We start from the raw sequence: 25443 nt of genomic DNA, 5'->3' as shown, positions 1-25443 counted from the left end.
ACAGCCGGTGTCACTCAGAGGCAAGTCACGGCAAAGTGAGCATCAGTGGTGGAAAAAGTACAACAATTTTTTACTTAAAAGTGTCAATACAAAGTACCAAAAGTAAAAGTATACTCAATATGCACATTATGCAGAATGTCCTGTTTCAAGTTATCATATGTCTAAAATCTTTAGCCAATGTTTAAATAGGGCTGAAGTGGTCAAAGTTTTTAAATAATTGTAGTGCAGTAAAAGTACAATATTTGCCTTTGAGATGTAGGCCTTGTAGAAGCCATTTCACTGTTTTTGTTTATTATCATTATTGTAGTTGTTATTTTAGCATGTTTAGTTTTATTAGTTGATTGATTAATTGCTATAGATTTGTGGGCACCAAGGGCACGCCTCTAGGGCATATCAGGAGACAAGTGATTGTGAGACAGGATGCACCTGAGGGACAAATGGTTTTTACCAGCACACACAGCAGCACACAGAACAATGCCATGACAGAGAAATGTTTGTATCTGTATCTGTATATGTTTTGGAGTAAAAGCAACACAAAAACTACAACTCAAACCTGTGGAAAATGTGTTATTTCGCCTGCGTAGAGCCACCACATAGGTGCATCAGTGGGTTTTGATGAGCAATTGGGAGCCAACAAAATAGCCATTATACAAGTAAAAACCCATGTCCTATGGAAGATTGGACAAAAGGACTCAAAAAAGGAACGATTGGAAGCGCATCAAAGGAGATCGCTTTACATTGTTACAAGAACAAAGGAGATTGCGGTATGTAACGAGGCACGACTAAAGCTGTACAGGAAAACGGCATTAACTATTGGAGTTATTTATTTTTTCGTGTCTGTCACTGCTGCTGGACTTTTATTGGTGACACGTTTTTTGCATTGCTGTCCATTATTATTATTCAAGTTTTGTCACTGTCGGACTTTTATCTGTGACATGCCTGGAAATTATGAAAGAGTGCTTGGATGAAATGAGTGATAAACATGATGCATTGTTCAGGTTTTCTCTGCCTGAGGAGGAGGTTGCCAAACAAACGAAATGGTTTGAAACAAAAAAGACACTGTATTGTGGTTTTAAAGAAGATGTAAAAAAGTGGCTTTTTGAGGCTGGTCAACCAGCACAAACCCCTGCTAGCCTAAATGTGGCAGAAAATGAGGAAATAAGACCTGAGGACAGTATTTCTAATGTCGCAAGCCGGACAAAGTCCCGCACCAAGTCTCAAACCTCACGTACTTCAACAACAACCTCTGCACTTGTCAAAGCTCAATCTGAGAAGGCAGCTCTGATGGAGCGCGCCGTCGCTTTAAAGAAACTACATGAGCTGGAGGCACAGGAGGAGCAATTGAGGAGACAAAGGGAACAGCTAGCACTGGACACAGAGTTGGCAGCTTTCAATGCTAAAATCAATGTTTTGGAGGACAATGTATCAAGGAGCGGCTCAAGAGCATCAAATGGAATGCAATCTTATTTGGAAAAACATGCTCAAAGTACAAACCAGCTCAATCCCAATGCAGCCGTTTATAATCCTGCAACAGTGAACTATAACATGACAGGAATTGAACCAGTAGCGCCATCTCAGGTTGTTCGTCCAAAAGAAAGAACAAATACACAAATGTCAAATTCACAAAAGGTTGATGCCCAGACTCAAGGAACAATCAATGACACACAACTGTTGCACAGGGTTCCTATGCAAAGACACTCGGCAGAGCCAGTGTCAGGCCAAGTTTCTCAAACACCTGTGTTGTGTGATGGCAAACAGAATGACATTGTCAATATTATGCAAAAACAAAATGAAATAACATCTTTATTAGTTCAACAGAATCGTTCATCTGCTCTTCCAGTGAGACAAATTCCTGTGTTTGATGGAGATCCTCTTCAATATTATGCTTTTATGCGAGCATTTGAAAATGGTGTTGAGTTGAAAACTGATAACTTTGGTGATTGTTTGCATTTCCTTGAACAATACACCAGGGATCAACCAAAGGAAATAGTGCACAGCTGTCAACATCTGCCTCCTCAACAGGGATATGAAAGAGCAAAAAATCTGCTAAAGGAGCACTTTGGAAATGAACAAAAAATCACTGCCGCATATATGGAAAAAGCTTTGAGTTGGGCACCCATTAAAGGTGATGACATTAAGGCATTGCATGCATTTTCCCTCTTTTTACGTGGGTGCTGTAATGCAACAGAGCAAATCATGCATATGAAAGAATTGGATATGCCATGTAACATGAGGAACATTGTTTTGAAATTGCCATATACATTTCGGGAGAAATGGAGAAGCACTGCCTGTGACCTGCAAGATCGACGGGGTCAAAGGGCAATGTTTAAGGATCTGGTTCAATTCATCGAAAAGCAAGTCAGAATAGCTTCAGATCCATTGTTTGGCAACATACAGGACACCCCACTCGCTTCCTCAAATAGAAGTGCAGCTCCCACTCCCAGTCAGATGAAGGGGCACAAAGGAAGCAGTTTTGCCACAAATGTTGCTGTGGTGGAGAAGAAAGTACACTCCTCCCCTCCCCCTATTTACCAAAGCTGTTTGTATTGCAAAAGGAGCAATCACTTATTGGACAAGTGCTACCAGTTCAAAGGAAAATTACACCGGGAAAAGATCAACTTCGTTAAGGAGAAGAGGATCTGTTTTGGCTGCCTAAAGGAGGGCCACATTAGCAAAAACTGTGAAAATCGATTAATTTGCAATGTGTGTAGCCAAAAGCACCCAGGAATTCTCCATATTGAACATCAGGATAGAGGAAAATCCTCAGAACAAGTGGAGCCATCCAATGAACCAGCAGTAAGCAACGCAGCTGCTGCACCTCAGACATCATGTGGCCATATTGGGGCCGGTTGTGATTGTACTTTTGCGATTGTGCCAGTCCAGGTTAAGTCCAAAAAAGGTGATAAAATCTTACAAACTTATGCTTTCTTGGATCCTGGTAGTTCTGGTACTTTCTGCACAGATGGCCTGGCCCAACGATTGAATGTCAGGAAACAAAGAACTAACATTATGTTGAGAACCATGGGGCAGTTAAAGACACTTTCTACCCATATAGTGTCTGGATTGGAGGTGTCAGCCCTTGACATTAATGATTTTGTAGACTTGCCCGACGTTTTCACCCACAGCAGCATGCCGGTATCTGAGGGCAACATTCCCAGGCAAGAGGATATTGCCTGGGACCCATATTTGGGTAGTATCAAATTACATCAAATTGACTCTCAAATTGAGCTGCTCATTGGAACGAATGCCCCAAAAGTTATAGAGCCTTGGGAAGTCATAAATAGCCAGGGAAATGGTCCCTATGCGATAAGGACCAAAGTGGGATGGGTTCTCAATGGTCCACTTCGAGGTGACAGTAGGAGCAAGACAGGCTGCTCCACTATTTCCACAAATCGAATCTCTATTGTACACCTGGAGGAAATGATCATTCAGCAGTATAATCATGACTTCAGTGAGAAGACCTCAGAAGAACAAACTGAAATGTCAAGAGAGGATGTTAAGTTCATGAACATTGTGAGCAGCTCCTCTGTGTTAAAAAATTGTCATTATTCCTTTGACCTGCCTTTCAGGAATGAAAACCCCATATTGCCAAACAACCGCTGCATAGCAGAGCAGCGTCTTGTGAGCTTGAAAAGAAAGTTTGGAAAAAATGAGATGTTTCATGAGGAATACACATCCTTTCTGAGTGATGTAATTGATCAAGGCTATGCTGAGATGGTGCCAGAGGATCAATTGAATCGAAATGATGGTAAAGTGTGGTATATTCCGCATCATGGAGTTTATCACCCTAAGAAAGGAAAACTAAGAGTCGTGTTTGACTATGGAGCTGTGTACAAGGGGACATCACTCAACTGCCAACTTCTACAAGGTCCAGATCTCACAAATTCCCTCATTGGAGTCCTTATTAGATTTCGGCAGAAACCCATTGCAATGATGGCTGACATACAGGCCATGTTCCACCAGGTCCAAGTCACAGAAAAGGATATTGACTTTCTTCGCTTTCTGTGGTGGCCTCAAGGTGACATTAAGCGCCCTCTGGTTGAATATCGGATGAAGGTACATCTGTTTGGAGCAGTGTCATCCCCAAGCTGTGCAAATTATGCTCTGAGAGACTGCAGATGACAATCAAGCTCTGTTTTCTACAGAAGTAGTCAGTACCATCAACCACAATTTCTATGTAGATGACTGCCTTAAGTCTATGCATTCTGAGGAGCAGGCTGAAGCTTTAAGGTGGACACAGAGAGAGCAAGCCGAGGCTCTGAGGACACAGGAGGAGCAGGCTCGCCAGGCTGAGGCTCTGAGGAGGGCACAGAATAAGCAAGCTGAGGCTCTGAGGAGGACTCAGGAGGACCCGGCTCGCCAGGCCGAGGCTCTGAGGAAGAAGCAGAGGGCAGTGGCTATAGGCCTAATGGAGTAGAAGTGAAAGTACTGAAGACTGGAATTACTCCAGTAAAGTAAAAAGAAAATACCTCAAAATTGTACTTAAGTATTATGTAGGCTAGTTACTTTACACCAGTGCTGCCTGCTAATGATATGTCAATCAGCAGTTTGGACCATGGGAGACTAGGCTACAGAGCACCTTAGGCATTGCAGTTTTATAGAGGCTGTACAGATGGTAAATCCCAATTTGATTTACAAGCAAAAAAACGAGTTGAGTGGCTTCTAATGTAGGCTTAATGTAGAAATCATAGATTAATTCCCACAGATAAAACATTGGGTTCTTCACAGTGTTAATGTCGGTGTTGCTCTGAAGCTCACAACATGTTGCACTGCCATGCATTGTGCTTGTAGATCGGCTATTTTCAGCATGCAACCAGGTGTTACCAATCAGACATTAATAATGAAGGCCCGACAAAATCAACTGACTAAAATCTTATGATATTTAGTCGACTAAAACTAGACTAAAACTAACAACAATTCACTAAAATATGACTAAAACTAAATGAAAGTTTATTCAAAAGACTATTGACTAAAACTAACTTGCTGCCAAAATTAACACTGGTCCTTACTCCTTCAACAGCCTCGTGTTCTTGAGCAAGACACTGAAACCACTTCACACATATAAAATCATCAGTTAAATGGCAGCAATATTAATGTAAGCATGCAGTAGGCTACGCAGCCTAATCTGTCTGCCCATTTTCATTCAGTGCATGCAATTATTTCTTTCTTTCTTTCTTTCTTACTTTCTTTCTTTCTTTCTTAATTTTTTTTCTCTCTTTCTTTCTTTCTTTCTTTCTTTCTTTCTTTCTTTTTAAGATGGCTTCATATTATACATACTGTAGGCTATATTGCAACACGATAATAATAATAATAATAATAATAATTATTATTATTATTATTATTATTTTTATTATTATTATTATTGTTATTTAACAGTGGTGTAAAGTAACTTAGTAGGCCTACATTTACTGATATAGCAACAGTGCTCCACCTGTTGCTATCGGTTGCTATACAGTGATGGTGCCCTCTGCTGGTCATTGTGAGTCATTGTAAGGTTAAGCTAAGCACTTTGAAACTAAATGCTTTTATCTGCACAATAACAATGTGCTAATTCTCTTCATTCTCTCTTTTTAAAATTAGTTAATTCATCTAATTTATCCATTTAATAAATAAACCATCTTGCATTTTATTGTTTATTCCACTAGAGGGAGACTTATTCTTGAAAATATGCATGAACTCACTTTTTCTATATAAAGTTTTAAACCAAATAACAATATCTAAAAATGATTTAATGTTTTGGTAACACTTTAGAATAGCTATATGTTATTTAATAGATGATTCAAAAACTGTTAGTTAATGAGTTATTAATGACTTGTTAAACTTTTGTCAATATTGGTTAAGGATTTAACTATGCCAGATAGCTAATAGATCACTCGCAAACTGGTAGTTAATTAGTTATTATAAATGACGTGGTAAATGTATGTTAATAATTTATAACTACACTATGCCTTATAAATATGCATTAGTTAACAAACTATTAGTAAGCTACTCACTAATGATGTGTTAAATATTTGTTAATGGCTGATTAACTACATTCAGTTCTGCCAACATTCCTCCTACTTTTCTAACACCCATACTAGCCAACCCTCATGAAATGAATAACGAATCATGATTAGTGATGTTGTTTGTAAATACATCTGTTAAGTCCATGTCAATAGTTTATATACGTTATTGGGAAGCTATTGTAAAGTTGTAACTATTCATCATTTACTCATGTAAGTAAATGAGGAATAGACTGTGCATAACAGTAGTTCCCTTTTCCAGAAGGGGACATACTGTACCCATTTTCAATTCTGGCTCAGAATATATATGATATGTATATATACGGCAAATATATGGGAAAGCAGTGCCCGTTACGTGGGGCACTGCAGTGTGGGGGCCCCTCACTGGCAGGAGCCAGGAGGGTACAGTAGCAGGGGAAACATAACTAAATTGTGAGGGGGAAAAAGGGGGAAAATATCTGGTAAAATAAAAGTAAGAGAGAAGAACTGGATTGAACTTTATTTTTGATTAGTTTGCATGTTCATACAAACTACACAAGTTGAGTAGTCTCTCTCTCTCTCTCTCTCTCTCTCTCTCTCTCTCTCTCTCTCTCTCTCTCTCTCTCTCTCTCTATGGGCCTGGTCTTCAAGATACACCACAACATTGGGATCCCCCTGTATTTGTCAAAATACTTCCAAAATGTTAATGCAGTCCATGATCATAACACCAGAGGCAGCTCCACAAATCATGTTCAACCCAGATTTGGCTCAACTAAGGGTATGAACTCGTTCTCATGCTATTCATCAAAAATGTGGAATGCCCTACCAAAAGGAGTAAAGGAGTGTAAAACCCTACTCACTTTCAAAACTGCCCTAAAGATACACCTTCAGGAGGCTGCAATTCGAAAATGGCCCCTGTCTAAGTCTTAACCTACCCCCCTACCCCCCCCCTCCTTCATTTTCCTCTTTTGTATATATATATATATATATTTTTTCCTCTCGTCATACCAGTAACCTGAAAGCTGATTGTATGACATTCTGTATAGTAGTGTGTATATCTGCCTGCCTCTTATATTTCATCATGATTTGTGTGCATGGGGTTCTCATCTTAAACAAGCTTAGTGCTTAATGAGGGTTTCCAGTTTAGTAGACCTTGTATTGTGAATTTGTACTTCCATGTACTGTTATGTACTGTCATGTACTATTCTCATGTCTTTCTAAATAAACTACATCAATCAATCAATCAATCAAACTCTCTCTCTCTCTCTCTCTCTCTCTCTCTCTCGGGCCTATATGGGACATAGACCTAATATGTATGTGGCAAATACATTCTTTGAATCTTGAATGTTCTTCTTGCTTCGTTATCATTGCCCTGTTCCTATTATCATTATCACAAAGCAGATATTTCAACTTCAACTCGAACACTAGATAAAAGTAGCACTACAAACTTGAACAATATTAGATAAAACTAGAAAAAGTGCTCGTCGGAGCACAGGTCTCCGCCAGGTCAGGTAGGTTATTGTGGTCTCCTGGTTGCGCTACAATAGGCCAATGTGAAAAGCGTGCCATTTCTTCTTAGTTCTTGCACGGCAATTGGACACTGCATTTATGATTTGAGGCATTTTGTTAAAAATTAGACCTCCTGGTGGCGCTATAACAGGCCAATGTTAAAAGGGTGGCATTTGTTCCTCAACGTAGTGCGAATGTGCAAAGTTTGTGCAAAGTTTCACCGCAATCGGACCCATGCGTTCATGATTTGCAACATTTTGTTCAAAACGGGCCACTCCTGCAAACTGTCAATGTCAATCTTAGCCAATGAGGATGGAATATGAAAAATCTAACAGATCCGTCTTGATCACATGACTATAGAGAGCATGTGTAGCGATTTGCGTGAAATTTGGATAAAATCTGAAGGAGTAATATCCAAAAATGTGTTTTATATAAGTTGGCCTCCTGGTGGCGCTACAAAAGGCAGATGTGAAAAATGTTCTCTAGGGAGTGCGCATACAAAGTTGTACACAGATCGGTGCAGTTATAGGTAAAACATGAATCGGCCTGTAATAGCGCCACCAAGAGGCTGATTTGAACATTTTCAAGTGGCATTTCTTCCTCTGCCTAGTGAGAATGTGCGTGCAAAATGTCAGGGAAATTGCATGCTGTGTTCATAATTTGAGGCATTGTGTTCAAAAAGGAGCACTCCTGCAAACTTTGGAAGCCATTTTTAGCCAATCAGGATGGAATATGAAAAATCTGAAAAAGCCGTTTCGTGTAATGACTATAGAGATACTGTGTACCGATTCGCGTGACGTTTGGACAAAATCTATAGGAGTACTGTCAAAAAATGTGTTTTGCAAAAAGCGGCCTCCTGGTGATGCTATAACAGGCCCATGTGAAAAACATTTGGGCAGAGGTTCTGAATTGGCATCCAGGGAGTGTGGGTGCACAGTTTTACTGCGATCAAGCCAACGGAGCCAGAGATCTGGTTGTGTGTTTATATGTTTGTATTGGTTAAATACAGTAGTGATGTGTGACATTTTCGTTCACAACTTCAAATGGAATACACTTAGTAGCCATTGTGAAATTTAATTTGGAATGTTCAGTTCTCAACAGGATGGATCCTGAGCAGCGTTTTATGAGCATGCTGACGAGGTCTTGGCACTTGAAAACCATCCTGTGATTTGCATTGAAAACATCTAAAATGGATAGGCCTACACATTATTACGGGCCAGGCTCTGCAGAGCAAGGCTCCGTTTTGTTATTGGCATTATTCTGTTTCTTCTTCTTCTTCTGCCGTTTTAAGCAGTTCTGGCTTAACCGTGCATACGCTTTTTATGAAACTCGGCCATAATATGGTAGATGGTCATGAAAAACTATCAAGAAATAATTCTCACACTCATTCGTCAAAGGGTGGCGCTATAGCACTCAATTGAAAGTGCCAACTTTGAACATGTACAACTCATGCCGTTTGACCTACAGCCATGAAACTTCGATACAATCATGCGTCTACTCATGATGAACAATTTTCACACTGACTTTTGACCTCTGACCTTTAGATCTCCCACCATTTTGAATTATATGAAAAACATTCATTGGCTCATAAAAGCTTAATTGTTTCACTTCCGCCACTAACGTTTTGTCGGCATAGGTCTAAAGTTCATGTGTAAAAGGTTTCGTGCAGATTGCTCAAAAATCCCAGGAGGAGATAGGTTTTAACTATTGCAGTTTTATGACAATTATCTGCCCCTAACACATACATGCAGACTCACAAACTTTGCAGTAATGTAGAGGGTCATTCCAAATATCACTAAAACCAATCTTACTCCAATTGGTCAAAAGGGGGCGCTATAGCAATTTTTTTTTAATGCAAACTTTAAACAGGCAAAAGTCATGCCTCGTTTGGCCGACAGCCGTGAAACTTGCTTACACATGTGCCTTGACTCATGATGAACACATCTATCACTTTGACCAGTAAGCTCCGCCCTTAGATTGTCCGCAATTTTGAGCAGTTTGAAAAACACTTAAATCCAGGATTTTTGAGCAATTCGCGTGAAACTGTGTCATCTGTGTGAGCTCCTTTTTCACCAGTTCAAGCTTGTTGGTCCCATGGCTTCTCTCTACAGCATCTGCCTGACAACCGCAAGGTCGCCAGTTCAAGCCTCACTTCATTTAAAGTGCATTGCAAATAACATGACTGTATCAATGAATACATGTGCAATTGTTAAAGATAACATGAAATGCTTATTTGAGAGTATGTTTTTTCAATGTATGACATACTTCATTGTGAAATAAGCCAATCTACAATCTCACAACTTTTCAGATAGCAACGTGTTTCTGAGCTTGTAGATCGGCTACTTTCACTAGTTTCGGTTCCGAGGAGACATACAATTTCTCTATAGGTAGATGGTTAGGGAACCAGTGATCTAGAGTAGTTAGCAAAACAGAGGCTTGGTTCATCAGGGACGGAAAGACTTATATCAACAGACACTACCAAAGCTACCATAGTTCTAGCTCAATGAGAAAAAAGGCAGCCTATGAGTCCTGGGTCGATCCCTGTCCCCGACAATGTGTTGAGGTGATCATGATTTGGCATTCGTAGGCTTACGCATAGTATTCTTGAGGTTAGGGGTTGGCACAGTTTTACTGAGGTTAGGGTTAGTGAGGGTTTAAAATGCTAATTTGTTAATTGCATGGTCTTCTTTCTCTCAAGTTCAGTCTTCTATGTTTCTATGGCTTATTGTGCATATTACTTATCATTGCTTCTTTCTTTTTTCTCTCTGCATTACCTGGCCCCGCTTATCGCTGCTTGCAGCTATATTTATTATTGTTTTACTATGCAATGGGTTTACAAAATAGTATATAGCGGACATGTGAGTTGGAACCAGAATAATCTGACAAACCTGACAATAAAAAGTGATTGACGAGACAGTGAAACAGAATTATTTTGTTGCCACCTTTATTGAATACAATGGGTCATATTTTATGACATTGTATGGTGACTTGAATTGTGGAACTTATTCAGCAGCATCTTTTCCCTGTAAACATAGAAATATACTATTAGATATTGAACAATAATCTTTAGTTAAATCTTAGTTAAAGATAATCATCTCATATTGCATGTATTTACCTTGGCGTCACGACCTTTAGCTCTCATCTTGTTAACCTGGGATTCAGCAATGTCAGCACGCTCTTCAGCCTCCTCCAGCTCATGCTGAACCTTTCTACACTTGGACAGGTGAGTGTTGGCTGATTCCTCCTACAATATGATAGAGATGGTTCAAAGCCTCAATATTTGAAAAGAGCATCTTGCAATTATAGTCCAAACGAGACAATTTCAGGAAATTGTAAAGTGTGGTTGTGGCTAATACAATGGCCCATGAAGCATGTTCATGAGTGCCTTGGGACCACATGAATGAGCACGGACACGTTGTCATTGGAACGCCGCGATCATGGCTCTGAAACACACATCCTGCGTCTGCAGCGTGTGCATTGTTGTGGAACAGCTTAACTTTCTTTTCAGCACCCGTGTTACAATAACAGCTTCCCTGCGGTGCGGATGCCATACCATACTGCAGAAGCACAGCACTATAGAGATTCTATGTGCCACTCGTGGAAAGCAGCGAGATGGACACTGAAACATGCCCTGCTGTTGGTTATCGTCAAATTATACCAGCATTATCTTTCACATAACTGATTCCTATTATGTCTTAGTTACACTATGCCAACCGTACTATACCCATGGCAGCCACAAGTGAACATTCATCACCATGTATATTTATCTTACCGCTTCCTCAGATTGTCTCTTGTAGCCCTTCACCTTCATCTGCAGCTTGTCTACCAGATCCTGAAGCCTGCCAAGATTCTTCTTGTCCTCTTCAGTCTAAAGTCAGAGTGAATTCATAACATTCATAGTTGTATGCTCATGCAATCTATTCATTTAATCAGAGAAATGATGGTCATAAAAGTGAACATGGTATACAGTACCTGGTATGTCAGCTCCTTCACTCTCCTCTCGTACTTGCGGACACCTTTAATAGCATCTGCTCCGCCTCTCTGTGCACCTTCAATCTCTGCCTCCAGCTCACGCACCTTCACAATTGAATTGTACATTATGAGGTTATTTCTTCTTATGTCATCATCTATAGACTATAAGCTGTATTGAAGTAAACTACATCTTACCCTGCCCTCCAGTTTCTGGAGCTGCTTCTTGCCTCCCTTCATTGCCAGGTTCTCAGCCTCATCTAGACGGTGCTGCAGGTCCTTGACTGTGACCTCCAGGTTCTTCTTCATCCTCTCCAGGTGAGAACTAGTGTCCTGCTCCTTCTTCAGTTCCTCGGCCATCATAGCAGCCTGGAAAGTCATGTTTACATTGTATTGTATGTTAATATGAAGCATGACATGAGGATATCTAATAGATAAGGGTAGGGCATCCTAACGTACATCAGTGATGGCTTTCTTGGCCTTCTCCTCAGCATTCCTTGCTTCTTGAACACTGTCGTCCACTTCACCTTGAACCTGGATCAGGTCAGTCTCAATCTTCTTCTTGGTGTTCAAAAGGCTTGTGTTCTAAAATAAAAATTCAGTTGAACAATGTAAGTAAGCATGATGTAAATATGTTTTAAATTCTGAATATTGTTTTTTTCTTTTTTTTTTCTTTGCGTACCTGAGAGTGCAACAGTCCAGCGCGCTCACTAGCATCTACCAGTTCTTGCTCAGCCACTTTGCGGCCTCTCTCTGTCTGTTCTAGAGCCACTCTCAGCTCATCAATCTCAGCAACCATGAGGCCATTCCTACGCTCCACCATGGCACCTTGCTCCTTCACATCTTCCTGGCTTCTGAGAGCATCGTCAAGGTGCAGTTGGGCATCCTAAAATAAATCACATTTGAGGTGGTCATGTTAAGAGAAACATCAGAATGTCACTTGTTCAGTGCAGTTCCATTGTTTGAATATGTGTCTAACTAATATGTTTTGCACCTTAAGCTGTCCCTGGACGTTCCTTAGCTGCTTCTGGGCCTCAGCAGCCTGGCGGTTGGCGTGGCTCAGCTGAACCTCCATCTCGTTCAGGTCTCCCTCCATCTTCTTCTTGATTCTCAGGGCATCGTTTCTGCTCCTGACCTCAGAGTCCAGAGTTCCCTGCATGGAGTCAATCACCCTCTGGCTGTTCCTCTTGATCTGTTCCATCTCTTCATCCTTCTCTGCCAGCTTCCTGTCGACCTCACCCTTGATCTGGTTGAGCTCCAGCTGGACACGAAGAATCTTGGACTCCTCGTGCTCCAGAGTACCCTAAAATGTAAGGATCAAAATGTTACATCATATACAGCTACACTGTTTGAATATAAAATGTATTGAAATAAATCTAAGATATAGACAATATTGATAAAAGTTTTACCTCAGCTTCCTCCAGGGCTGTCTGGATCTCTGACTTCTCTGTCTCTGTCTGTTTCTTCGATTTCTCCAGCTCATGGATGTTCTTTCCAGTCTCACCAATCTGTTCAGTCAAGTCTGAGATCTCCTCTGCAGTTGTTTGGAAATAATCAATGAGGAACCTTCCTATCAGCAACTATTTTGTATTTGCATTTGAATAAAGTTGTAGCCTGATCCACAACTGATCTTGTTATTAAAAGAATGAGTAGAGAAAGACTCACGTTGCAGGTTCTTATTCTCACGCTTCATGGTCTCCAGTTGGTCCAGAGACTCCTCGTAGGAGTTCTTCATCTTAAACAACTCAGTGCTGAGAGAACGAGCCTCTTTCTGAGCTCCTTCCAGTTCTGCCTGACCCTCTTCATGCTTCTGCTTCCATTCTGCCAAGACCTGCACAGCATTTGTAATGAAATGTGTCATTTACCCCACTTTAAGGACCTGCACATGATTTGTAATGATGTGTCATTTAACACACTTTAATGAGGCAAGAAATATTTTTGTTTAAAAATAATGAGTGTCAAAGCACCTTATCAAAGTTCCTCTGTTTCTTGTCAAGGTTGGCAGCCAGACCATTGGCCCTCTCCACATCAATCATGAGGTCTTCCACTTCACCCTGGAGTCTCTGTTTGGTTTTCTCCAGAGAGGCGCACTTGGAATTCACAGCCTCGATTTGCTCCTCAGCCTCCTGAAGACGCTGGGCTAGCTTCTTCCTGTTGATCAGTGTTGAATGGAATCAAATTAATGTTGGCAATATTTTGCATAGTGAGTGGTGCCTGACAGTGTAAAACATTGGTTCTCAAAGTGGGGTCCGGGGACCCCAGGAGTCCTTGGGAGCCAGGGGGTCCCCAGCAAAAGTATTTAATATAATATCAAAATTATTTTAAACACTTTATCCATTTATATGTTTTTTATATGTTTATATGTTGGCTTTTTAAAAATAGCAGATCCACAAGCTCACAACGCGTCACTTAATTTGTGTTACACTGCGAGCTTGTACATCTGCTATTTTCATGGATTTTTTTGGGAAATTTTGAATAATTTTGAATATATTTTAATATAAATCTTCTCTTCTGGGTGTCCCTAGCACAAAACCTTTGGAGAGGGTGGTACGCAGCCAAATATATGTATCAATTTGGGGGTCCTTCACACCAAAAGGTTTGAGAAACACTGGTTTACAACACTGATGACTTACTTAGCTTCCTCCAGCTCCTCAGTGCGTTGGACAGCATCAGTCTCATACTTGCTCCTCCACTGACACACCTCAGCGTTGGCCTTGGACATTCCACGCTGCAGCTCCGCCTTGGCTTCCTGTTCCTCCTCAAACTGCTCCCTCAGAAGGTCACAGTCATGGCGAGCTGATTGCACAGCATGAGCAAGGGCATTCTTTGCCTGTCAATAGAAAATGGACAAAAAAAATGTCAACTGAATTAAATTACAAAAAAATATAGAACTAGGCCTAAAAAAGGGGTGGGGGTCTGTTCCTCACCTTAACCTCCTCTTCATTGAGTCTCTTCAATTCCTCAATCTGCTGAGTGAAGGCTTGCTTGCCTCTGGTGAGCTGTGAGACCAGAGCTTCTTTCTCCTCCAGTTGACGACCAAACTCACCTATTTAGAAATTTGAATATTCATTTCAAACATTTCAAACAAATCATCAACATCCCAGGATAACTGTTGATCAAAGCATCATCTCTAATTATTTGCTCAAGTACCATCGACAAACCATGTAGACAAAGTAGACTTTAAGATGAACATTTACCGTTCTCTGTCAACAGTCTTGCTCTCTGAGCTCCAATATCATTGATCTGGCGAACGTTCTCATCACTCTTGGCCTTGATTTCACTAAGTTGGTCCTCAAGGGTGCGGCACATCTTCTCAAGATTTCCCTGTAAATGAACATTGGACATATTCAATCATCCTTTTTTTCTGATTGGTTCATTGCTTTGATTTGAACAGTAAAGCCACTTGATGCAGTCTGTCATTCAACCCTCCTGTTTATAACTGGATATGGTTTCCTTACTCATCACTGGCCATCATCAGCTATGAGGAGAGAACATCACTGCACTGTTTTTAACTACAAAGCCTTACTTAACCACTTAAACCCCATATGGTTGAACGGAGTCCCTCAGGACAAGTGTCTTTTCCGTTTTCTGTTAATGTTGGGAAAGCTTTTGCTGAAAATAGCCGAACGACAAGCTCACAAAGCGACGTATTACCACAATACGGATAATGGTTTTAAGTGGTTAAGAAATTGCCTTATTATCTTAACGTATTAACATTTAGAGTATGCAATCACCAATCAACAAGATTACTTTGTTTTAAACATTCCCAGAGTTAAATCTGAACTGGGTAAGACTGCCTTTCACTACTATGCCCCACACGTGGAACTGTTTTCAAATTGGAGATTTTCATTTCACTCGATCGCTTTAAGCAATTTGTGAGAAATGCGCTGAGATCTGTTTGTACTTGCATTTTTTGAATATCTGAAATGTCTGTTATCTTGTCATTTATTTTGTTTAATGTTATGCTATGTGTACTGTAATCAGGGCGTCATTGGAAAAGAGAGCTTGCACTAAAATGACGTTTATGAATCTCAATAATTATTTTATACACAGGTATTCCATCATACCTTTGCCTTAGCAACAGCCTCCATGTTGCTGGACAGGTCATCGATCTCCATCTTGTATTCACTCTTCTCCTTCTCCAGTTTCTGCTTGACTCTCTGGAGGTTGTCGATCTGTTCACCCAGTTCAGCCACGCTGTCAGCCTGTTTCTTACGGAGAGCAGAGGCAGTGGCTTCATGCTGCAGGGTGGACTCTTCAAGGTCACGACGCAGCTTCTGGAACTCAGCCTCACGCTTCTTATTCATCTCTATCTGAGCAGCGGTGGCTCCTCCAGCCTCCTCAAGCCTCTCACTGATCTCCTCAAGTTCCCTGGAGAGATCAGCTCTCTGCTTCTCCACCTTGGCACGAGCGGCACGCTCCGCCTCGATCTCTTCTTCCAGTTCTTCAATACGAGCCTTTTAAGTTAATGATGTTAGATTAACATTTGAAGGTAATAATTCACTCTTACTTATTATTAATGATTTTACAGAACATAAAAATACCTGGAGTTCTTTGATCTTCTTCTGTAGCTGAGCCCCCAAAGATTGTTCATCCTCAATCTTACTCAGAAGTTGGCTTACTTCAAAGTCCTTCCTGTGGAACACAGCGCATCACATTTTAGTATCATTCTGCAGGTGGTTTCTCTCCATGACATTTCACATTGTTGGTCCACATTACTTCTTTATCTTCTCGTCAGACTGCTGCTTGTCATTTTCCAGGTCCATTATGGATTCCTGGGCCAGTTTCAGATCACCCTCCAGCTTTCTCTTGGTTCTCTCCAGGTCCATGCGGAGCTTCTTCTCTTGCTCCAGAGAACCCTCCAGCTGCACAATGATAAATGAGTTGTACATCATAATTCAGTGAAACAATAAACATAATGTGTTCCAAACATCCAATTCCCTTTGGTAAAACTCACATCGTCAACTTGTTGTTCCAGCTTGGTTTTGGCCTTGGTCAGAGTGTTGACTTTGTCTTCCTCTGCCTGCAGGTCATCCAGGGTCTGCTGATGTGCCTCTTGGAGGGCTTTTTTCTCCTTGGTCAGCTTAGCAAGTCCCTCATCCTGAGAGGCCATCTCCTCGGTCAGGTTCTTCACCTAAATGAACCCAACATAGACAGTGTTAATAATTTGCTCATCCTGAGAGGCCATCTCCTCGGTCAGGTTCTTCACCTAAATGAACCCAACATAGACAGTGTTAATACGCTGTAGTATGAAGTAGGGCGTTAATTTACAAAAAACACAAAAGGTTTAAATATGGAGATAGAAGGTTTTTGCCCGACAGCAACGTCTACTAACTTGATAAACCCCAGAGAGTGTATAATCTATACCTTGTTTTCAGTGGCGTGCTTCTCCTTCTCCACTTTGGCCAAGGTGAGCTCCAGGTCATCAATGTCCTTTTTGAGCTCAGAGCATTCATCCTCCAGCTTCCTCTTCTTGGCGGTCAGTTCAGCGTTCATCTCCTCCTCGTCCTCCAGTCTCTCAGTCGTCTCTTTGAGCTTTGCTTCCAACTGGATCTTACTTTTAATAAGACCCTCACATCTCTCCTCAGCATCATTCAATGCTTCATCTCCCTAGTGGTCAATGAAAAATAAAAATAAAACACACAAGCATGTCAGCATTTGTTCTGGTCAAAACGTACTTTTGCAGTTGCCTGTTGGGGGGTACAGACTCTTAGGGAGCATAGTGTGAGAAAGCACAGCTTTGTGATCTGAGGGAGGGAATTGTAAAATGTCCAGTTTAGCCTGCTTACTGATGATGCTGCAAAGGCAAGGTTATTTTTCTCCTGTATCAGAGCCACCATCTTCTCCTCTAGGTCCTTCTTCTTTGCCAGGGCAGTAGAGAGGTCCGTCGTCATCTTTTCGTAGTTCTCCTTCATGTTGGCCAGTTCCTTCTCAGTCTCAGCGCTCTGCAGAAGAGGCTTGATCTTGTAGTAGACCTTCATCCATGGCCAGTGCTTCACAGCGACGAACGAGCGCAGGTTGAACTGGATGGTGAAAACGGCGTCTCTGTGGAAAAACGGTTGAAGTGTGTCATGATTGTGGACAGTGATAGAAGAAGTATAAGCTTTTATTCTAGTGATTTTACACTAACAAAATTGTATTGAACAGTAAGTGTACTTACAAATGATAATAAATATTGAATAAATGATGGTTTCAAAGTACCTGGTAGCCATCATCTTAACAAACTGCTTCCTCATGAGGTAACCTCGTGCGAGAGCCTGAGTCATGGTGACCAGAGCAAACAGCTTTTCATCTCGCATCTCCTCCAGCGTACCCAGCAGACCAGCTTTGAAGAACACCTGAACACAATGTTACAAACACTGTAACTAAAAGAACTGTAAAATCAACTTTTAGTCCTCTCTTGATAATGTTAAACCAGGTTCACAGTGTGTTTACCTTGGTGTGTCCAAACTTGTACTCATCAACGGGAACATCAATGGACCCAAGCAGCTTCTCAGAGGCTTTCTTGTTGTCCATGAACGCGCCATCGGGACATGCGCTGGCATTCAATACTTTGTACCTGTTTTTCAGAAGTTCATGGTCATTTTGCGTGCCTCCCGTTAATGGGTTTGGAAATAAAAGCTGCTGGAAAAAGGAATGAATACCTCTGCTTGAAGTCAGCATATGGGATTCTGCTTGGGAAGCCCTTTCTACAGATTCTGATGCCCTCCAGCACACCGTTACACCTTAGCTGATGGATGACCAGGAAATTCTCCATCAGGCCTGTAAAGGTGTTACTCCATTATTATTAGAACAACATAGCTACACACTGGCCAAGTTTCATGACCACCTCACAATCATTGTTAACATTTGTATTTGCTGTGTTTACCTGGAGTCTTGGACTCGTTGGGAATCAGGCAACGCACAAAGTGAGGATGAGTGCTCCTCAAGTTCGTCATCAGCATCCCCAAGTTCGCCTATTGAGACATAAATGAGCCAAGTAGGCTTATTATTAGTAAAACGTTCTCCTTTAGATACTAATTATACTAATTATACTAACCCTACTTTACATATTTAGATTGTCCTAAAATATACATGAACCACTTAAGCCTTATTTTATAATTCAGCCATTTAAAGATAGCTGATCTACCAGCTCACAACTTGTGATACAGAAATTGTTTAATTCCAACATGAAAAGACGTGCCTATTTCTTACATGGATATAATGTTGATAATAATAATACTTCATTCTTACAGGAATATAATAAGAATAATGAATAAATATTCTTACCCTGAAAGCACTAGACACAGTCTGCATGGAACCACCCTTCTTCTTTCCTCCCTTCTTTGTGTTATCTGTTTATATTCGTTAGAAACATACATTAAAAAAAACGTTTATTTATATAGCACATTTTCAACGACCAAGGTCCCACAATGTCCATGATAAAAGGGAGACGAGAGGAATTTATAGAGGGAACAAGAGCTTGAGAGCACAGGTACATGTGGGCAGGCAGAGAAAGGGGCTGAGGGGGGGGTTCTGTCACAGTCACAGACTTTGCCTGTCTTGTCTAGGTCTTGTATTTCTATGTGTTATGTTCTTGTTCTAGTTTTCATGGTTCTATGTCCATGTCTCCCCAAGCTGTATCTCATGTGTAATCAGTCCTCATGTGTATATTAGTCTTGTTCCCCAGTCAGTCCTTGTCGAGTCATTGTTTGGTGTCACAGAGATTAATAAACATACCTTCAGGCTCAGGTGGGGGATAGAACACAGCCAGCAGTTTAACTGAAGACTTCTGGAACAGCTGAATGACAGAGTCGTTCAGGGGGTCCTTGTTCTTCTCAAGCCAGCCTGTGATGCTGTAGTCCACAGTTCCAGCGTAGTGGACAAGGGAGAAGTGGGCCTCACCCTTGCCTTTGGCAGGCTTGGGCTTCTCAAAGGCCTTGTTCTTCCCAAGATGCTGGTCAAGCAACTTTTCGGCGAAAGTTTTGTCTGAAGACTTTGGGAACATGCACTGCTCTTCAAGGATGGAGAAGATGCCCAAGGGCTTTGTAAAGGAGACAAAAGAGAAAATGACAAAAACAATATTAACATCATGTCCATTAAAGCACAACATAATTGTACACCTTCTCAATGAGCTATATGCAGATAGCCAAGTCCATAATATAATATAATATAATATAATATAATATAATATCAGATTATATTATATTATATTATATTATATTATATTATATTATATTATATATTATATTATATTATATTATATTATATTATATTATATTATAATATACCTTCTCAATTAGCTCAATGCAGACAGCCAAGTCCATGATAATATATAATAATATAATAATAGTATATCTTCTCAATGAGCTCAATGCAGACAGCCAGGTCCATAATAAAACATAATATAATATAATATAATATAATATAATATAATGTCATATAATATAATAATACTAGTATACCTTCTCAATGAGCTCAATGCAGACAGCCAAGTCCATGTACATACCTTCTCAATGAGCTCAATGCAGACAGCCAGATCCATGCCGAAGTCAATGAGATCCCAGGGGATGCCTTCTTTTTTGTACTCTTCTTGTTCCAGAACAAACATGGTGTGGTTGAAAAACTGTTGCAGTTTCTCATTGGTGAAGTTGATGCACAGCTGCTCCAGGGTGTTGAACTGTGTGTGGAAATATCATTAGCCCAATCTCTTGTAATTGTGACAAAAATAATTAGTCTCCCACTTAAAAAAAGTCCATGCTTACATCAAAGATTTCAAAACCAGCGATGTCCAGCACACCAATGTAGAAGTTTCTCTGCTGCTTGGTGTCCAGCATCTCGTTGATCCTAATGACCATCCAGAAGAACTCCTTCTCATAGAGGGACTTGGCCAAGGCACCGACTGAGTTCATTACCTAACGACATAGGTAGGGGTGTGAATTACACAATTTACAATTAAGAATTCAGGCATTTAGCAGACACTCTTAATCCAGAGCGATTTACAGTAAGCAAGGAAAACATGAGGTAATACATCAAATGCATAGCAATCTAGGATCATAGGTAAACCAAGTCTAAACAGTATAATATTTAAAAAAATCACACCCAGTGTGAAGTGGGCGGTGTGGTCACAGTGGTCATCACAGTGATGGAAGTTCACTTAAAGAAAAGTAATATTGTGGACCAACCATTGTACACCCCTAACTTAAAAAAACATAAATGTGTTTTTTTAAAGTGCATAGTCCTATTTATAGGGCTATGCACATGTGTCATGTTTCACTAGCCAATCACAGTCCTGAATAGACTGTGATTGGCCAATCACGGTGCAGGGTTAGGGGGGTACAATAGTGGCCAATCACAGCGCAGGGTTGGGGGGGTGCAATGGGTGTCGATGTCCAAACCTCACATATAGGTAATCAGTAATCTGTAGGCTACATTGAAACTATACACACTATAGGATGCCAGGTCTACAAATGAACCTGGCATCTGTATACATGCTATCTAAATGACATTTTAGCCTTTGCATAAGCCTGCAAGGTCGTCAAGGCTATGGAAAGTGATACAGGCTAAGGTGAAGTTTGAAGAGGTGAGTCTTCAGAGGTGAGATTACGGCGGAAGATTGGGAGTGAGTCTGAAGTTCTAACTGCAATGGGGAGTTCGTTCCACAGTTTGGAAGCCAGAAGGGAGATAGAGATAGAGTTTTAGGAAAGGTTCTTATCTGACAGCTTCCCTGTGCTAGCTGATCTGATTGGGTTTGTATGGTTGGATACACAATGTGTGTGTGTGTGTGTGTGTGTGTGTGTGTGTGTGTGTGTGTGTGTGTGTGTGTGTGTGTGTGTGTGTGTGTGTGTGTGTGTGCGTGCGCGTGCGCGTGCGCGTGCGCGTGCGTGTTTTACAGGTATGACAATACTGTTAAAATAATGTGTCAGAGGTGCATGGAGCTGCACATGTTTCTGCAGAGTGGTATATTTTGTATTCTCTTCATATACTAAATAAATAAATAGAAATGAATTTGAATAATGTTGTCATTTACTCACCTGTGGCACAGTTTGTCCCTTAGTGACATACTCGTTTCCGACTTTCACTCTGGGGTAGCAATACGCCTTAAGCATCTCTGCTGAGTTTATGCCCAACAGATAGCCAATCTTGTCAGCCTCTGAAATGTTCATACAATTTGCAATTTACAAATTAGGCATATAGCAGACTCTTTTAATCCAGAGTGTGACTTCAAATACGTCAAATGCATAGAGATAGTAATCTAGGATCATAATCATCAGTCTAAATAGTAGGCCTATATAGTATTTTCTTTTTCTTTTTTTATCCCACGATTTTTGTTTTTTTCACCCAGTGCCAATTGCCTAAACTGTAATCCTGGGCACTACTCTCCCTCTGCCAGCTTGGGGAGAGCCCCGAACTGAGCTCTTGCTTCCTTCAATGCATGAGGAGTGAGCAGGCCACTTCTTATCACCTGACAGGGGGGAGTTTCCCCGGTAGGATGTAGCGCGTGGAAGGAACACGTTATTCCAACAAGTTCCTTCCCCCTCCATCAGGCGCCCCGGCTGACCAGGGGGGGGCAGTTTAGAGACCAGATTACTGAATGTTTTTTGTGAGGGTACCTACCCTAGGGGACACGGGGAGAACATGCAAACTCCACACAGAGAGGCCCTTTCACAAACCCCACCTAGGGTATGGGCACTGATGACGCGGAGGAGAGAACACGCCCCCAGCGCCCACGGCGGGAATCAAACCCAGGACCTTCTAGCTGTGAGGCGACAGCGCTACCAACTGAGCCACCGTGCCACCGTAAACAGTATAATATTAAAAAAAATAATAATAATGGAAATATATTGAAAATATATTTAGCTTAGTTCATTTAGAATATAAGTAAATACAATACTTGTGACAAAGTATGCATTACTTTCATTCCTTAGTTGAAGATGCAGCTCACCCTCCGTGATAATAAAAATAAAAATGATAATAAAGATCAGCTCACCCTCCGTGCCGTCAGGTTCTGCCTGTTCTTCACGCTGCTTCTGTTTGAACCTCATGACACCATGATGCATCACTGCACCGGTGAACTTGTAGATCATCTGTTTTTCCTCACCGTTGAAGCCCAGGATGTCAATAGCCTCCTGATGTCAATAAGCAGAGATGTATTCAAAAGATTTAGATTAAACATTAGATTAACAAACATCGTTTAGAGCTGTGTACAACTCAACAGTTAACAAACAAAATTACAGTAAGTGTATACATTGTATCTGCACATTTCTAAAGTGACAATTTAAGGACTTTTAAGACCTATAAAATAAATACATTGAAATAAAACAAATAGGCCTAAGACCATTACTGCGTCAACAGTAATCAACAAAGTATACTATACAAATTGTCAAACATTGGACAAATTGTCAAATATTACCTAAGAAAGAGGTAAAGAATGTGAAAACATGTAGATCGGCTATTTTCACAATATTTATCTGTGGAACCGAGACAAACTAAATGTAATGCCTCAACTGCTACAATTCCAAGTGCTTGTCAGGGTGGGGGGGGGGTCCCCAGTTCAAATAGGATTAGTTTGGGGGGTACCGCCCTGAAAAGAACCACTGCTTTATAAAATACATTTTGCAGAGCAACTGACTGCAGTTCACAGTATAGTGAGTATTAAAAACAACAAAAATGTTCACTGACATCAGTAGCGTCCAGTTCCGCTTTGTCATCAATGCTGGCCACAGTGATCTGACCCATGCTGATCAACGGGAAGTCGTAGGGGTTGGTGGTGATCAGACACATTTCTTAAAAGGGATTAAAAAAGGGTGAGCATGTGTTTTTATTCATTCATTAATGTTCTCACTGCATCATCAGTAATTCCACTTACCAATAATCTCAGGTTTGTGGTTGGTCATCATCTGGAAAAAGATGTGGTAACCTCTCTCTGCAGGAAGCTGATAGGTCACTCTAGACTTCTCCAGCAGATCTATATGGGTTGTACATAATTAATAATAATAATAATAATAATTGTAATAAGGGTAATAATAATAATAATAACAATAACAATAACAATAATAATAAGGATAATAATAATAATAATAATAATAATAATAATAATAATAATAATGATTATTATTATAATTATTATAATTACAATTACAATTATAAATGTAACACTAATAATAATCTATATGGGTTGTACATAACTCAAAATGTAATCTTAAACTTATATACGCATATATAATTTATCATCTGTGAACTTCATACTTACATGTCTCAATATCAGCACTGGCCAGTTTACCCGTTGTGCCGAAATGGATTCTGATGAATTTACCCTGTTTGATATACAATAATTAGTTGCATCTACATTGTGGAATTATTGCAGGTTTTCTCATAAAATGTCATTATTTATACTTACAAAGCGAGAGGAGTTGTCATTCCTCACAGTCTTGGCATTACCATAGGACTCCAGCAAGGGATTGGCTGCAATAATCTGATCCTCCAGTGACCCCTAGAATGTTTTAGACATCGCCCAATTTAAAATTTGGTCAGAATTATTTTTGAAATTGAATTGCTATATTGCATATGAACGCTTTATGTTCAAAAACATTTTTTGTTTAAAAAAACCTGTACATATACCTTGATTTTACCGCTATCGGCCGCCGATTTCTCTCCACCAGAACTAGCTGTTGCAAAGTACTGGATGACACGCTTGGTGTTCACAGTCTTTCCAGCACCGGATTCTCCACTGGTTATAAATACAAATTCAGAGAAATGCAGTTAGTGAATTTGTGTACAATGTTGCTTTTTTAATGCCTATTAGATGGGAAACTTACGTGATCAGGACAGACTGGTTCTCTTTATCTGTAAAATGTAAAGCAAATTTTAAGTCATGGATACAGGACAAAACCATTATAGTTATATTATATTTATATATATATATATATATATATATATATATATATATATATATATATTACATTGTCCTGACTAGTACGTACCCATCAGCATGAACTGATAAGCGTTGTCAGAGACAGAGTAGATGTGGGGTGGAGCCTCAATACGCTTCTTGCCTCTGTAGGCATTTACAACCTCCTGTTCGTACACTGGGAGCCACTTGTAGGGGTTCACAGTTGCACAAAACAAGCCAGAGTAGGTCTGAAGGGGAGAAGAGAGAGAACATTAACATCATACAACATAGCACTGACCATGCCACATATCTGGGACAACGGATCACTAGAGCAGGGATTACAGTCACGAGTTGCAATTGGCATCAACTAATGAGCAAGTTAACTTCAGAATCATTAGTTTGTTTGTAGTTTGTCTATGGATTTCACTTGATGATATAACGTGTGCTCTGTATTTTTCTTTCTTTTCTTTACAGGTGCAACAACTGTTCTCAGCATGTAGAAAACCTTACATAGATCATCCATGCTGCATAACGCTCTTTGAGGTTATATAGGACAGTGGCTTCACTGAGGTGGGTCATCATGGCCATATCCTCAATTTTGTCATACTTGGGAGGGTTCATAGGGGTGACATCAGCCTCCTTTGCAACTCTTTCCTAAAAAAAAACACAACTTTAGAATGTCTTGCAATTACAGTTGTACTGTGTCACTATTTTATTTCAGATCCACCTCTACCTACGTACCTCCTTCGTCTCGAGCGTTTCCACAGTGATTTTGTCACCGTCCTTCTTTAGGATTTTACACTTGACGTACAGCTCCTTAACATCAGTTACAAATGCTGCAGATTTTGCATCAAAGGGCGCACTTTGAGCCGACATTCTCTCCTTCTCTGGCTTACGGAGGTAAATGGCGGCCTTGCCATACTGCTCCATCTCTGCGTCCGTACTCATGGTGGCGGCTTTCTGTAGACAGACAAATAGATGGTCTTGATGCCTTTGCTGATCCAAGCAGTTAATTGTATGACTATGTATGTCTTATGGTTATAGCTTAACACTCACTTTTTCCCTCTACGAGTAGCAGTGAAACCTTGTGTGCAACCCCTAAGTGTGAAAGAA

The 25443-nt window shown here is 40.5% G+C and overlaps 1 protein-coding gene across 1 annotated transcript; it reads right to left on the bottom strand.

The window, feature by feature from the left end:
* Positions 1-10420: 10420 nt before the first annotated feature.
* Positions 10421-25278, bottom strand: LOC308077912 (myosin heavy chain, fast skeletal muscle-like; the record flags this gene model as incomplete). The annotated part of the gene is made up of 39 exons (XM_080418908.1): positions 10421-10513; positions 10606-10734; positions 11263-11358; positions 11463-11567; positions 11658-11828; positions 11919-12044; positions 12142-12345; positions 12454-12762; positions 12869-12993; positions 13125-13290; positions 13427-13610; positions 14093-14289; positions 14387-14505; positions 14657-14783; positions 15527-15916; positions 16004-16094; positions 16179-16324; positions 16417-16593; positions 16827-17069; positions 17249-17504; positions 17661-17797; positions 17895-18018; positions 18104-18221; positions 18328-18415; positions 18729-18793; positions 19179-19482; positions 19948-20118; positions 20204-20353; positions 21473-21591; positions 22429-22567; positions 23121-23224; positions 23308-23406; positions 23692-23755; positions 23839-23931; positions 24060-24168; positions 24257-24284; positions 24422-24578; positions 24841-24984; positions 25072-25278. 39 exons carry the CDS (start codon positions 25276-25278, stop codon positions 10493-10495), a joined length of 5802 nt encoding a protein of 1933 aa, XP_080275034.1. The 3' UTR covers positions 10421-10492.
* Positions 25279-25443: the final 165 nt, after the last annotated feature.

This window comes from Gymnoscopelus braueri (assembly GCF_963280865.1).
Source record: "Gymnoscopelus braueri genome assembly, chromosome: 22".
Taxonomy (NCBI): Eukaryota; Metazoa; Chordata; class Actinopteri; order Myctophiformes; family Myctophidae; genus Gymnoscopelus; species Gymnoscopelus braueri.
This window is presented reverse-complemented; position numbering and strand designations above follow the sequence as displayed.